We start from the raw sequence: 15780 nt of genomic DNA, 5'->3' as shown, positions 1-15780 counted from the left end.
AATTTTTTTTTTCTATGGTTTAAATTTCAAATCTTACGGATGGCCATATACGATTGTTTTAATCTTATATGACTTTTATTAACTTATAAACTGACCCAATCGAAGCATTTCAGAATATATGATCCAACGTCGAATTCTAGAAGGTTTTGGAAATGATGCTGGTTGGCGATGTTGAAAGTAAAAAATTCGCTGTCTCCTCCCCTTTTTTTTAACTTTTATTTTTTCAACTCTGTAGAGATATAGAAATCACGTGATGATTTATATGCAGGATCGAAAATATAAAATATAAAATTAAATTAAAGTATGTAAAACTAAAAAGAAGAAAAGAAGAAAGAAAAGTGATGGAAAATAATTTCAAGTTTCGGGCAGATTGACCTCCTTTTATATTGTTCCAAGTTCGTGTACTTTCACATTATTGCTAATGGGAGAGGAGTGAATATGATCCTAGTGGACATAACCATGGATGAAAATGCCTCACGACTAAATAGTAATTATGAGCCTTTTGTCGTCTGGTCATTCCTCCAGAATTTCCCTAAACTCCAACACTCCCCCGATCTAAGTTGATGATTCAGATAGCTTAGATCTTCAAACCATCCATGAGTAAGTTCACTTCTTGTAGTAGATTCAATGTGACATCTTGATTAAACAATCTGGATCTTAGGTAATCATAAGTAGCCCTACTAAGGGCCTTGGTAAGAATATCGGCTGTGTTCCTCTCAGATTCAATCCATTGGATTTCCAACATCCCACGTCTGACTCTTTCTCGTATGTATTTAAGGCTTGTGTCCATTACAGAACGTTCATGCCCTATACCAATATGGTTGCAGTGTCTAACAACTACTGTATGGTCCTCATAAATCAATGGAGTAGCAACTTTGTAATGCAAGTCAGTTAATGTAGCTAGAATTCTTAATGTTTCTGCAACAACGCTTCGAAGTGCAATGAGTTCACTGTCAGCAGAACTAATAACTACCCAATGTTGAGTTTTGGACCACCAATTGATTAGCATACCGTTCATTGTTATTACTCCCCCGGAAATAGATTTCCTGTCAGGTGTGGGAGCAAAACTTGCGTCAGAATACGCGGTGATTTCGAACCTTGATTTACCCAGCCTATTATATACCAACCTTCTGTCCGGATGTTCCTTAAGATACCTAAGTAAATATACCATCTTGTTGTAATCGTTTACATCGGGATTAGCAGCCTTGGAACCTAGTCGGTTGATTGCAAATGAGATATCTGGCCTTGTATTTCTGGCCACCCATAATACCTGCCCAACCACTCTCTGATAAGTCTTCTTCGACGATTCGTCTAAGAGTGCAACATCATTATCTTCTGATATGAAATTATCATTAGCATTTCTTCCCCCGAAGTAGTCCGGTTTCTCCTTCACTATTGGGATGTGTTTCCCATAGGATTCAAGCATATCCATCTCAGTGAGTATATTCTTAACATATTTCTCTTGTGACATTTCGTACCCATCTTTAGTCTTGTGAAAATTAACTCCTAAGAACTCCGATACTTCTCCCAAATACCTATGGTCGAAGATGGATTTTAGTTGCTGGCAAAAGAAGTCAACTAGGCTTTGTTTGGAGGCGATTAAGAAAATGTCATCAACATAGATAGCCGCAATGATAATATGATTATGGCTAAATGTCTTATAGAATACACCGTCAATAGTCATGCTTTGAATGTAGTTGTGTTTCAAGAAAAACTCAGCAAATGTGTAATGCCATTCATACCCTGCCTGTTTCAATCCGTATAGAGCTCTCTTAAGTCTCCACACTTTAGTTGGATCGTCATTATAGCCTGGCGGTGGTACCACATAAATAACCTCGGGAAGTTTAGCGTTTAAGTAAGCACCCTTAATGTCAATATGATGAATGCCGAAGTCTAATTCAGCAGCTACTGCTGTCAACAATCTGATGGTTGTTAAGTTAACGACCGGGACTGACACCCTACTCTCTTGGTAGTTTATTCCCTCCTTCTGAAGGAAACCTTGAGCAACGCATCTAGCTTTTCGCTTAATCTTCTTTAGGTCGTCTTCTTTGTAAGTTAGCACCCACCTTGTTCTTACAACGAACATGCCTTTCTTCCTATTCACGACATCGAATACACCAAGTTCTTTGAACCGATTTATTTCGGCCTCTTTGGCTTCGTTCCAAATTGGATCGTATGGGTCTGGCTGTTCTGTAACACTGTCTAGAATGTAATCTAAATCATTTTGATGTGTGCTTCCTTCCATCATATAATTGAGTTGTTGTTGTGGAGATCTAGTATAAGATCCTGTTGGTAAGGTTTTGCCCTGCAATATAGCGAGGCTAGTCCCAAAGTCAGGTGAAGTCTTTTTCCTCCTACTCTTGTTCGGTTTCAGGGCTTGAGAGAGCCTGAATCTTAAAACGTGGTATGGCTTCTGTACTGGCTTCTTCCGCTTCATCTTCTTCTCCTTAGGGTTCGTTAGTGGGATCTGGTTTGTCGGTCCTGTCGCATCGTCACTCAGTATATCTGGAATATTACCTCCGTTTGTATTGCCTGTACTACTACTCTCCTGTGATTTGATGTTCTCTTTTCCTCCCCCAACATCAAGTTGTGGTTCGGGTCTATCAAAAAAGGTATCAGTAGTCGGGTCCCAATCTTGCGGGGCCAATCGCAGATTGATGTCCTCCCGAGCAGGGTTTAACAGGTTGGGCATTTGACCAGTGGGTGGTATTAGCGAGTCCGGGGAATCGGCAACGGATGATCTAACGAAAGATGAAGTTGGACTATATCTGAAGATCATTGGGTTTGTTGTTGTTGTGAGGTTGGGAACAGATAGGGATCTAAAGTATCGGTGGATGACTTCCATTGTGTTTGTAAACGTAAAATGGGCTGTGTTAATTAATTTAAAAGTGTCGTCTACCATGACTGTACAACTTGTTGTGTCACTTGTGAAACCCATAAATGCTCCCATGACAACTGGAGGTAGCGTCTTATCTCTTGGTATATCAAACCTCAATGCTTCAGTGCGATCCGCACACTTAACTATCATATCGATCCCGAACTGACAGTAATTAAATTTGTAGTCAGGACGATTATTATAGACCTGGTAAGGGGTCTTACCGTTTAACCTTACCTTCGGTGTGTTATTCAATATCTGGACCGCATAATTCACTATTTGCGGAAATAGTGTTAAAACATGTGCATGCCATCTACCAAAATTTAACATGCACTTTCGTACTCCCCCCAAAATAGTTCGATTGGTTCTCTCCGCAATACCATTGTGCTGTGGCGTTCGTGGTGGTATCGTTTCACGAGCAATGCCAAGTGTCCGCAATTGTAATTCACTCGGTAGCTCCGGAGCATTATCACTTCTAAATGATTTGATGTCGATTGAGGGGAAGCGTTTGTTTATCTCAACTAGCTTGTCAAGAACCAGCTGAGTCACCTGTTTGGTGTTAGTGATAGCTAGGTCAATATAACCACTAAACTCGTCGACAATTGTTGTAACATAGTACGTTTGGCCAACCGCCATGAATGGTCCCATAGTATCTGAGTGGACTCTTTCTAGTATCCGCGTTGCAGGTCTTTGAGTAGTGCCAGTGAATGAATGATGTAATGCATTAGTGGCTAAACATATTCTGCAAGCCTTAACTTTCATTTCAGCGTCAGCCGATGGTTCAACGTCAATGGCACCTTGTTTACTAAGATACTTGAGATTCTGTAGTGACATATGATTGGTCATTAAGTGATGATAATAATAATCATGTTTGCCGTACGTATTAGCTATCGCTTCAGGGGTAGTAGTAAATATACTTAAGATTGTAGAAGCTATCTTGGTATCAAGTGGGTTAATTTCAGCTTGTGATATCGTAGACTTTAGTTTTCCGATAAATAACCCTGAACTTCTGTCCTTTATTGCAGCAGGAATAACTTTCTTAGTGTAAACGTTAATCAATGTAAGTGTGTCGAGACCAAAGTCACAATGGTAACCTAAACGTCCCAACAGGTCAACAGCAATAAAGTTTCTCGCTACACTGGGAACGTAAAAAACGTCTGGTACTTTAAGGCGGTAGCCATTAGCTCTAATTAATACTGTACCACGCCCTTCGGCATAGACAATACTATTATCAGCCAATCTAAATGACTGGTTGGAACCAGGCTCATAGTGACTAAATAGTGACTTGTTTGAAATCACTGATGCGGATGCTCCAGAGTCATATACTAAATTATATTTATTAGCTATATAATCTAATTTTGGTAGAGCGTTTAAATAAATTGGCTCAGCGGCTGACTCAAGCCACATGCCTTGAAGTCAAGTAGACTTCGATTCACTCTTTACCAGGGACTTGGAGCTCAGATCAACGAAGGTCTTAAGTGTGTCAACTAATGATGGGTCATCCTTCATTTTCCCCTTCAACTTTGCGATGAGGTCAGATAATTTGTCGTCAGTTTCTTTATCCGCATTCCTTTTGTTCTTAGCACCTTTGCCTTTCTTACCACCACCTTGCTTGGCTCTCTTAGCCTTGTTTTCATTCATCTCGGCTTTGAGTTTTGGGTCAAGCTCCCGGACTTTCACCGGAGTGTAAAGCACATTAAGTGATTGGTCCTCACCAAACACCGGCTTAGCGTCAGGGTCGTTTTGTGCTGCCTGATCAAGGTCATAACAAGTCATAATCTTGATATTAGGGTTCCGTCTATATTCCCGGTAATGTTTGGCACAATGGCGAATAAAGATCTTACCATAGTGACACCATCTTGCCCAGAAATAAGTGACAGCTACTTCCGTGACGTCCAACAATTTTATAAAATCGTAAAGCGGATTGTCTGGCCTGGACTTGAAACTCTGTATAGCGAGAATAAAATCTCCAACAGTTTCGGATTTATAGATCTTATAACAGAGTTCTACCAAGATTTCCTCCATTATGGGTGCAAGGTCGGGAAAGGGAAACTTATATAAGTAGTCCCATATCTCCTTCAAAGTGAGTTCCGTTGCTTGCGTTGATATTCTTCCATGTGGCATATGTTGCTCTTGAAGTAATGAAGCGAGATCATCGCAGAGATATTCTGCGTAAGTCTCAGGGTTGGGTGCAAAAATCCTTTTGATCTTCTTATCACCCTCATTAAACTTAACCGGGTCTAGGACATAGTCCTTAATACCCTGATAGTGGTCGAAGAATTTATTCAATGCAACGATCCACTTCAAGATAGTTCTTCCGTCACGAGGGTTGAGGTCCCCGAACTGTTCTTCAATCAAGCCCTTAAGATAGGTGCTATGTTGATTAGTCAACCACTTCTGAAGTTCAGAGGCGGCACTAAGTTGGAGTTCAGGTGAGAGTGACCTTTCGGACTGGACATGAGTTGTACGGTCAGTAGTTGTTGAGGTTCCCTGGTCAGGAGATGGTTCTCTTGTCAGATCATGAGTGTTGTTGGTATCATTTGATGATCCGACATCCTCTTGGTTTGTTGTATCAACACCAGGGCGTGAACGTAAATTTCTGCCGACCGCGTCAGCATCAGTATGTTTTCTCTTGTGGGATCCAGCCATTATGTAACGGTTAACTATAACTGTCTTAAGTTTAGTGATGTAATATATATATTATAAGTGTCCTGTAGCTCGTAACCTTTTGACTTCTAATCTGTAGAGATATAGAAATCACGTGATGATTTATATGCAGGATCGAAAATATAAAATATAAAATTAAATTAAAGTATGTAAAACTAAAAAGAAGAAAAGAAGAAAGAAAAGTGATGGAAAATAATTTCAAGTTTCGGGCAGATTGACCTCCTTTTATATTGTTCCAAGTTCGTGTACTTTCACATTATTGCTAATGGGAGAGGAGTGAATATGATCCTAGTGGACATAACCATGGATTGAAAATGCCTCACGACTAAATAGTAATTATGAGCCTTTTGTCGTCTGGTCATTCCTCCAGAATTTCCCTAAACTCCAACATCGACTTAAGAACTTACCTAATTCAAACGGATATAGCCATTACAATAGTTCTATTATTTAGCATTTTAACCGTTTGTTTTAGATTTCAATTTAATGTTTGAGAAAAGTGGATGGATTGGATTGAAGTATATGTGTCATCCAAATTATATCTAAGCTGATTGTTCTCGCCCCTTGACGTACAGAAATACAAAGAACGCGTTGGTTTAATGACTGAACTTTGCGTAGTTCACTACTACCGTCCCAATAGAAATACAAAGTTCAATCTAATCTTCTGGTTAAGAAATCTCTTTAGAATATCATAAGTAATATATTTCCATTAAACTGATGTTTGTTGTTAAAGATAAATGTAGACTAAGAAAGATAAATCATTTAAAATGAGTGCATATTATACATGTGATTAATTGTGGTGATTCAATATAATGATAAATCAAGCTGGGCAAGGCAGGTACTTACCTAATAGGTAGTGACCTGTTGAAAAGTAAAGTAACCATTCTCTCTACAAATTGTACAATGCGTAGATGTATTAATTTTATTGGAGAGATGATTAGCTAGAACACCATTTTATTTTTTTTCCTCTATAACTTTCTCTGTTTGGATCCATGTAAATTATTGTGTATGAATCTTCTTCGAGTTTGACAAGTTTAGTACAGACAGATATAATTAATAAAATTGGAGTTCAAACTTATTTTATTGTATGACATGATATGACAGACACTACCACAAGTCAAAACTATGAACAAATCAAATAGATCCAAAAGAACTAGTCAATCAATCTTAGCTTTTCCAACTTCTAATAAAAGAACAACATGTAAAGTATGTGAGATGACCTACAATTTACATATCCCAAGTGATAAAGAAATTCATAATAAATATCATACAAATTTCGTTAATGGAATAATATGGCCAATTACATTAATTGAAAATGGTTTAGATAACTTTACATTATTATTCAAATCTCCTTCCAAATCAACCAAACGTGAAACAATTCGAGCGTCAATCTTTACAATTGATAAGAATAATAAAAAGCAAGTTCAAAAAGTAGATCAACTCCTAGGGATGGTCAATAAGGAATTAAATGCTGCTGATGATTCCAAACAATGGAAAAATATCGCCTTTGAATCAAGTAAAGCATTCGTAGCTGTCATATACAATAAAGCCGTTGGATTATGTACAACTGATTTAATTGATTCAGAAGAAAATAGTAAATGGATGATTCATAGTACGCAAACAATAGTACCTAATCAAACAAATCCTCGAGCCAAGATTGGTATTTCCAGAATTTGGATCGCACCTAAATGGAGGCAATATGGTATTGCCACACGATTATTGAATATAGTAATGGAAAATTCAATCTATGGAGTTCGATTAATGAAATCACAAATTGCATTTAGTCAGCCAAGTACAAATGGAGGATTGTTGGCGAAATCATTCAATGGAGTTGTTCATAAAAAATCAGGCGAGATATTAATACCAGTATATATAGAAAATTAACAAATGTTTTATTTACAGAGATGGTTCAGAAAAAGAAATACGTTCTGCTAGTAGCTTGTAGAAAACTAGTTATCGTTGAGGTACTATCTCTTCAACTTTTCCATAAATCGAAGCAGTTAACCCACCACTAAGTAATACTTTTAAACCTCTAGGCAAGGCCCCTTTGAATAAGACAGTGGGACCTTCTTGTAATACCAATCTATAAGCAGTACGTAAAGAATCATTAGAGTTAACAAAGGGTAAGAAGTCAACGTATACACTGAAATAGTGTAGGTTTCCAAGTGTGACTGCAATCACAGCAAGTGATGAAATCAAATGTAATCCAGTCAGTTGAATTGCGGTATGTTTGTGACCAAACCAACTTGGTTCTTTATTATGGGGATCAATTAATTGTCTAGTAGCATTATAAGTAGATAACCAAACCCAAGAGACTCCAATTTGTCTGGCGAATGTGATCAATGTCCCCGATGTGAATGCTCGTATTCCTTGTAATTGATGCATTTCTTTGATTGTTCCTAATAAAGTTAAAGATGGATGTTTATTGTAATGAACTTTTAACTTATCAATTGGGGTTGGTTTATAAGGTTTAAATTTTGATGGAGGTTCTCCTCCTTTATATTGATCAATTACATCACCCGTGAAATATTGATGGGGTGATACATATTGTTTATAAAATATATTCTTTGGTTTATTACTTTGATTACCAGATGGTACAATTGATACAAGTTCCTTATTTCTCTTGAATTCATTCACCAAACTTTGATTCTGTACCATTCTAATCTTAATATTCTCAAATGGAATCAACCACAAAGTTTCCGCAAATGCACTCATAACACCAGCAATTACCAATCGTGGAGCACTTGTCTTTTTGGTATTATCATGTGTATCAACAGCCATAAAATTACTCAGCCAATTATATGCAATAAGTCTAGTAGAATTCTTAAATACAGCTCCCAAGACTAATGCACTACAACCTTTGGACATTTGTCCGAGAGTTGACGGATAGTTTCCTTCTATTTTCCATTTCTTCATATATGTTAAATCATTCAATTGTTGTTGGGTCTTAATGAAGTCTAAGGGATATAATAATGTACCTGTTGCTGCTGCTGCTACACATCCACTCTGATCTCGTCAGTTATTTAACAGTGACGGTAACCTACGCCACAAACATCACCTGGGAGAATTGGATCTCAGCACCCTTTCTGACATCGTGTTGAGGGATTTGTTGTTTGGGTTTATCGAGGTCGAAACTTTACCAGGTCAGTTCATATCTATCCGTACTAAACTTAGTCAGAAAGATTTTTTTTTCTCGATTGTTTTCTGACTGAGATTTGAACTAAGGCCGTACAAAATTTATTGGTTCCCTGTGAAAAGAAAATAAACAAAACGATTCTACAACACAATTCATCAGCTATTACAACAACTAGAAAGAGATGAATGAAGACGATAAAGAGATCAGTCGATCAAGCATATCGACGCCAACAACACCACTAAGGCGTTCCAGTATTTCCGGAGACAATGACCAACATCAACTCATAACAACAAACTCCGAACCAAGATTTAGATCATTTGAATTCTTACGTTCGCGACTACGTCTTCCACCACCCAGATTTCCAGAATCAATAAAACGGAATAGTAGAAGACAAAGCTCATCATCACGTCCACAATCAAGAAGTCGATCAAGACCAACTACTCCTAAAGTAACTTCTCCCATGAGATCTCCAAATCGCAGAAGATCTAACTCCAGCAGACGCGTCTCAGTAACCCCTACGAGAATACGAAGTGAGAAGAAAAGACGGAGATCATCGATAGCATTTACTGAAAAAGGTGAGAAATTGTATGGTCCTGAGTATCAAGGTCCAATTACAATTGACTTTTTGAAGTTTTATTGTAAAGTTATAAAAGAGAATAAGAAACAGCGACTACAACAAACCCAACCACAACAAGAAATACTAGAACCATCCGTAGGATATATACTGCAAACACCGACATCTACCAAAGTTGACAATATCACGATAGGCAGTACCCAATTTGAAGGAATAAGTAGAACAACCATTCAAGATCCATTTTTGGATACCACAAGCACGATTGAGAAATCCAGACAGTTGGCATTATCAGACAATCTCACTATTAAAACTGTTACTCTGCCTTCGCAAGAGTTTAATGATTCATTACCTATACCGTCTGATACTGAAAATTTATTAAAATCACCTCAGACACTACCACCAGTCATTCAAGCCAGGACACCCGATAAATCCGAGCCTACCATGAAACCACCACCTAAAGCATTATCATATCTTCAAAAGATTTTAGCAAATAAAGCTAAACAGGTTCCAAACCAAGACACAAATGTAACTAAGGAGAAGACGATCCTTCCCAGTGAACGCCTGTTGGGAGAATTTGATAAGAGTCTAGAAGCAGCTCGTAAATTGTCTATGGGTAATATATCACTGGTTCAATCAGACCTCGAAACAACCACTGACATTAGTGAGAAATATCCACGTTTCGCTGTTTCAGATTTTGAAATTGATCTTCCACTGGATATGGGAGAGTTTGAACCAACTACTGATGTGCAAAGTGTGACTCGATTGGATATGGGAGATTTTGAACCGACAACCGACGCTCAAAGTGTGACTCGATTAGATATGGGAGATTTTGAACCAACGACTGACGCGCAAAGTGAGACCCGATTGGATATGGGTATTGAGACGGATATTGGATCCGATAGAGAAGTATTCGCCACGCCAGGACCCGCGACAACTGATATTGATGATATAACTGGGTTAGAACAATGGATGAAACCAACTGAAGTAGATTTGAATGAACCTGTTCAGGGCGAAAACTCGACCTTGGGATTTACTGATTTGAGAATTGATGAGAGGGATGATTTGCAAACACCCAAGCTTTACCTAATACACGACCTACTTTATGTACTGCTTCTTTCACTTCTCATAACAGGACAAGAACGAGGACATGATGAGAGGGAACAAGTGAGAGATAACTATTTCGAAGATCAATTATTCATGCCTAGCGCTACTCCTTCACCTCGACAGTTTATCACAGATGGTGATCTGTTTGGTAAGGAGTTATCATTCCTAGAATCAAACCTCCCCTTGCGTTCGCGACGTTCTACAAGCAACCTTCCAAGAATTAGAAACAATCAACCCAATCTCAGGCTTACTCGAGCTAGACCAACCAGAAATGTAGACTTCGGTTATAAACCTGTCAATGATCTCGTGAAAACCATTAGAGCACATCAGTTTAGTTCTAACCCCAAACAAAAACAATGGAAACCTTCAATAACTGTAGATTCCTCCTATGTGAAATTTATCCAACTGAAAGCTGACGATTTTTTAACAAGTATGATGACTGATTTGGATGCATATGCGAGACATCGCGTTGGTTCAAGTAGAAATCCTGAAATTGGGATTGAGGATGTGATGTTATATTTGAGACGAATTAAGTTTGCTGAAAAAGATGATCTGAAGGAAATGGAGATTGATAAGGTTATGAAGTTTGCTCATGATTTTTGGCCGCTTGAGTCGTTGATTCAATTGGATAATAGTTTACGTGATAAGCTTTTGAAACCATCTCGGGGTGACGAGTAGTGTTAAAGTTTGGAACGTGTTGTATTGCAAGTTTTATCAGAGTGAAACAAAATCTGTTTAATACATTGATTTATTATATATACATATATACAGGTATTAATAAATACTATAATAACAGTTTATCCCATAGTAGCTCTCTGTTCGGCGAACTCTTTTTGTCTTCCTCTGACTAACTTAAACAACTCAAAAATTGTAGACGGATTTATTCCTTGAATTCTCCTAGCTTGACCAATTGTTCTTGGCTGGACAGTATTCAAAATGGTACAGGCTTCATGCGAGATCTTTAAGGTCCCATCATATGAATATGTATAGTTCACAGGCAATAATAAATTCTCATCTGCAGCATATGCTCTCAAATGTATTTCTTCTTTTTTCATCCATGGACTATAATCACTCTCGATATCGATTTTATTTTCCAATCTACGAGAAATGTTCTCATACAATGAAGGCACGTTACCATCAGGAGTAAATTTTGCCATATTAGACACAATATCTCTCAAATGCATATCTTTATACGATAGCAATTTCCAACCATCCGTATACTCGTTAGTAGCAATATCCGATACATGTCCTTTAAGTGCCGGGGCCCAAGCTGCACCGGATAATCTCAAATTCATTAAATGTTCTTTAATTTGTTCAAATTGTTTCATCTCGTCGGAATAGTGTTTCCATCTCGCTTCTCCAACCACTCCAGCATTATATCCCAATTCGGTAAGTCTACTATCAGCATTATCTGATCTAATCGAGATTCGGAACTCCGAACGTGATGTAAACATCCTATATGGTTCTTCAACACCTTTAGTTATCAAATCATCAATCAATACCCCAAGATATCCATCTGATCTTCTTAATTCAATAGGTTGCTTACCGACATTGGTAAGACCGGCATTTATACCTGCAATACAACCCTGTGCTGCCGCTTCTTCATATCCTGTAGTACCATTGATTTGACCGGCAAGATAAAGTCCATCAACGAGCTTGGTTTCCAAAGTTATTCGCAATTCTCGTGGGTCTATATAGTCGTATTCAACCCCATATCCTGGCTGTACCATTTTGACATTCTCACAACCTGGCATCATTTTGACTAATTGTTCTTGAATTTCTGCAGGCATAGTACATGAAATACCATTAGGATATACTAGATCGGTGTCTAATCCTTCTGGTTCTAGCCAGACTACATGTGATGTCTTTTGTGGGAACTTTATAACTTTGGATTCTATAGAAGGACAATATCTAGGACCTTTTACTGTTTCTCGGATATGAATTGATTTATCCAAATTTTCTGCTACGAGTTTATGAAATTCTGGAGTTGTTCGGGTTTGATGACATGATACTAATTGATCCTCGAGGGCTACTTTATCATTCATATATGACATTGGTTGTGGGGGATAATCGGATGGTTGAGGGGTTAGGTGGGTGTAATCTATGGTTTTACCAGAAAGACGTGCAGGAGTACCGGTTTTCAATCTACCTAATCTGAATCCTGCTTCTTTGAAAGTTTTCGATAAGCCAAATGTAGCAGCTTCACCGAGACGTCCGGCAGGATAGGCACTTAAACCAATATGAATCTCGGCTCCGAGAAAGGTACCCGTTGTTACTACGATCTTATCACATTTAAATATTCTTCCATCACCTAATATCACCCCTCTTACAGTTCCGTAATTTCTTCCATCTGTGTCGAGATCTTGTTCACCTATTTTAGGTTCAATAATAATATCTTCAACTTGTGCCTCAACGACGGATAAATTCGGATAGTTTAATATTTCTCGTTGCATTTCATTAAGATAGATCTTCCTATCAATCTGAGCTCTTGGACCATGTACAGCTGGACCTCTGGATGCATTCAAAATCCGGAAATGAATACCAGCCTTATCGGTAATTCGTGCACTTACTCCATCTAATGCATCAACTTCTCTTAACAACGTACCTTTTCCAACTCCTCCCATGGATGGATTACAAGATGCGGTACCGATTTTGTCAATGTGGGGAGTGATTAAAGTTGTCGGGGAGCCTGATCTGGCTGACCCTGTGGCTGCTTCACATCCGGCATGTCCTCCTCCAATGATGATGACTGGATGATTGGGAGACTGGTTTAGTTTGGTTTGTAAGTCTGCTAACTCTTGTTATCTTGCAAAAACATAAACTTCGGCCAACCGCACACGATCATAATTCCTACTGGTTCTACTGAGCATTTCGATATGTCGACTTGTAAGCTAACAACAGAAAGATGGGAAAGATAGAAACCCAATTTGATATCTCGAATTAATAATTCGCATAGAAAAAATAATTTTCCAATTTAAATTTTCTTTTTCACAGTGAATCGCATCTCATCGCTTGCACAATCCAATAATTATAATCAACAATACGCCAAGATGAGCAGCAAAGTAGCACAACCAGCCGCCGATGACTTGGATGATGGATTAGAATATGACCTCCAATATTCAGAACCAGAGGAAAATTTTGAAGTTATAGAAAATGGATCCGATGCCGAAGAAATCTCGGACAACCAACAACCACAACCATCATTATCATCATCAAAAAGGAGAAAGAAGGATAACTCTGGTCTTCAAGAAAAGAAAAAGATGAAAATGGAAATGGATATCGAAGCTAAGAAGAATATTTCTCTCGAGGAATCTACTGAAATGATTTCTGAATTCATTAATTCAAAGATTCGTAGAAAGAATCAAAATTTATCAGCATTAGAATTGGCGGAATTATATTTCAATAAAAGTGAAATTAGATCTACTTCTGAATACAAAGAGACCAGGAATTTGGATAATTTGGCTGGGTTTATAACTCAAAAGTTTAAGAATATGTTGCCTACTAATAAGATAAAGAAAGACAAGAAAGATAAAAAGAAGAAACCGAAAAAGGAACAAAAAGAAGAACAACCAGCAGACCAAGATGCGGAAGAACGCAAATTCATAGCTATAGTTTCAATGTCTGCTATAAGGGCCTGTGACATCCATAGAGCCACCAAAGATATTTCCGGCTCGTCTCTTAAATTGATCAATAAGAATAAATTACATGTTGATTTAAAATTGGTAAAAACTACCAGATCAAGAGTGTTGTGTTGTACTCCAGGAAGATTAATAAAAGTATTAAATAGTGAAGATTCAGAACTCAAACCAGAAGAAATTAAGATTATAATTGTTGATAATTCATATTTGGATACTAAGAAACAAAACATATGGGATATACAAGAAACTTTTGAAGCACTTAAGAAATTAACCAAGGAAGGTTCTAAGCTTTATCTCTATTGATACACATTTATAGATTTCATTGGATATTAATAAAACAAGATACGTCCCATTAAATATCTCATAGCACAAATAATAGTGTGTGAGCTATCATTGTATGTGCGGGTAACCAGAGTGTGTTTGAGTTTAACTCAATGGAAGCAGGTTTTTCTGTATAAGTTTTTTATAATTGTATAGCTTTCCTAATTGATATGAGTAAAAAAAAAAAATTGAATCTCTTTTATTAGTACCGTATTACTTGTCCGGGTAATTTAAAATATAGTCTCGATCCTTGTAAATACACGACTCTAATTTAAAATCTCGTAAACCCCTGCCATTATGCAACTAAAATGGATTGCGGAGAATTATATCAAAAGCCGAGAGAAGTGAATCCTTTTTCGTCTATTCGAAAGACCTCTTAGGTCATGGAAGGGTTCTAGTCGGCGGAAGAGTTACCATAGAAATTGATATATGTCAGGTGATATTATGTAATTTTATTTAGCCAGTTCCTTATTATGTGCCCACGTTTTCGATGACTAAAGAAAAAAAGGGTTGCAAAATAAATTACTGACAATAGAAAAGCCAATTTGCAACAATAGAAAATGTAATTTATAATATTCTACTCCCAATAGGAAGAGGCTATACAATTAAGGGCAGCTATTAACTATTTACACAATACCAATCATTCTCACACGAGATTAAAAGAATCATATTTAAGTGGCGGCAGCGACCTTTTCTAATCCTTTTTTGACCTCCTTAATCGCAATACTAGTAGTATACCATTGATTGAAATCTGGATATTTTTCAGCAAAATTCTTTATTTCATATTCAGTTCCACGGACACGTTCAAGCATACGGAAATGACCACAAATAAAAGCAATATCAACAATAGTAAATTTTTCTCCGTTAATAAATTTATTTTTAGATAATTGATCTTCTAAAACCAGATAAACTTTTTCTAATGCGCTATAAGTTCTAGCCAAGGTATGTTCATCAGTTGTCTTGGTATGTTTGTTCAGTAATAACATCTTGGTAGCATTAGTGAATTGAGTACTTTGGAAAAATAACCATTGCACTTGTTTCCAATAAGCAGTAGGATCAATTGTTTTAATATAACTCACATTTCCATCGGTGTCATACTTATCAGCAAGATAAAGCAAGATGGCATTTGATTCATGCATGGTAATATCACCATCAACAATCAGAGGAACAAGTCCACTGGGGTTAATTTTCAAATACCAATCTTTTTTAATTTCTGGTGTTGGCCATGGGAATAAATGAAGGGTATGTTGGATGTTCAAGAAATTGAGAAGAATGGTTGGTTTACGACCATTGCCTGTTGGACCAGTGTATACAGTTAATGACATTATGATGAATACTTAGTTAGAATATAAAAGAATGAAAAAGAAGAATTCTTTAAAAAAATTCCAAGTTAATTATTGACTCTTCTTCTTCCTTTGCTATTAGAAAGGCGTGGCAAATAAAAATAAAATAAAACATGGGATTATAA

At 37.3% G+C, this 15780-nt stretch overlaps 7 protein-coding genes across 7 annotated transcripts; 3 read left to right on the top strand and 4 right to left on the bottom strand. All coding sequences in view use genetic code 12, as the record gives it.

The window, feature by feature from the left end:
- Positions 1 to 577: 577 nt before the first annotated feature.
- Positions 578 to 5524, bottom strand: J8A68_001170 (uncharacterized protein; the record flags this gene model as incomplete). Its single annotated transcript, XM_049404795.1, has 2 exons — positions 578 to 4148; positions 4326 to 5524. 2 exons carry the CDS (start codon positions 5522 to 5524, stop codon positions 578 to 580), a joined length of 4770 nt encoding a protein of 1589 aa, XP_049265714.1.
- Positions 5525 to 6664: 1140 nt separating this feature from the next.
- On the top strand, positions 6665 to 7423 carry J8A68_001169 (uncharacterized protein; the record flags this gene model as incomplete). Its single annotated transcript, XM_049404794.1, has 1 exon — positions 6665 to 7423. The coding sequence occupies one exon, from the start codon at positions 6665 to 6667 to the stop codon at positions 7421 to 7423; it is 759 nt and encodes a 252-aa protein (XP_049265713.1).
- Positions 7424 to 7492: 69 nt separating this feature from the next.
- Positions 7493 to 8407, bottom strand: J8A68_001168 (uncharacterized protein; the record flags this gene model as incomplete). The annotated part of the gene is made up of 1 exon (XM_049404793.1): positions 7493 to 8407. One exon carries the CDS (start codon positions 8405 to 8407, stop codon positions 7493 to 7495), a length of 915 nt encoding a protein of 304 aa, XP_049265712.1.
- Positions 8408 to 8856: 449 nt separating this feature from the next.
- On the top strand, positions 8857 to 11031 carry J8A68_001167 (uncharacterized protein; the record flags this gene model as incomplete). Its single annotated transcript, XM_049404792.1, has 1 exon — positions 8857 to 11031. One exon carries the CDS (start codon positions 8857 to 8859, stop codon positions 11029 to 11031), a length of 2175 nt encoding a protein of 724 aa, XP_049265711.1.
- Positions 11032 to 11150: 119 nt separating this feature from the next.
- Positions 11151 to 13223, bottom strand: MTO1 (tRNA modification protein; the record flags this gene model as incomplete). Its single annotated transcript, XM_049404790.1, has 2 exons — positions 11151 to 13150; positions 13208 to 13223. 2 exons carry the CDS (start codon positions 13221 to 13223, stop codon positions 11151 to 11153), a joined length of 2016 nt encoding a protein of 671 aa, XP_049265710.1.
- Positions 13224 to 13403: 180 nt separating this feature from the next.
- On the top strand, positions 13404 to 14294 carry J8A68_001165 (uncharacterized protein; the record flags this gene model as incomplete). The annotated part of the gene is made up of 1 exon (XM_049404789.1): positions 13404 to 14294. One exon carries the CDS (start codon positions 13404 to 13406, stop codon positions 14292 to 14294), a length of 891 nt encoding a protein of 296 aa, XP_049265709.1.
- Positions 14295 to 14983: 689 nt separating this feature from the next.
- Positions 14984 to 15637, bottom strand: GST1 (Gst1p; the record flags this gene model as incomplete). The annotated part of the gene is made up of 1 exon (XM_049404788.1): positions 14984 to 15637. One exon carries the CDS (start codon positions 15635 to 15637, stop codon positions 14984 to 14986), a length of 654 nt encoding a protein of 217 aa, XP_049265708.1.
- Positions 15638 to 15780: the final 143 nt, after the last annotated feature.

The sequence above is a fragment of the Hemisphaericaspora subhashii genome (genome assembly GCF_019202705.1).
Source record: "Hemisphaericaspora subhashii strain CBS 10753 chromosome Unknown scaffold2, whole genome shotgun sequence".
In the NCBI taxonomy this organism is placed as follows: domain Eukaryota; kingdom Fungi; phylum Ascomycota; class Pichiomycetes; order Serinales; family Debaryomycetaceae; genus Hemisphaericaspora; species Hemisphaericaspora subhashii.
Note: the sequence above shows the minus strand (reverse complement) of the source record. Positions and strands in the feature narration are given on the sequence as shown.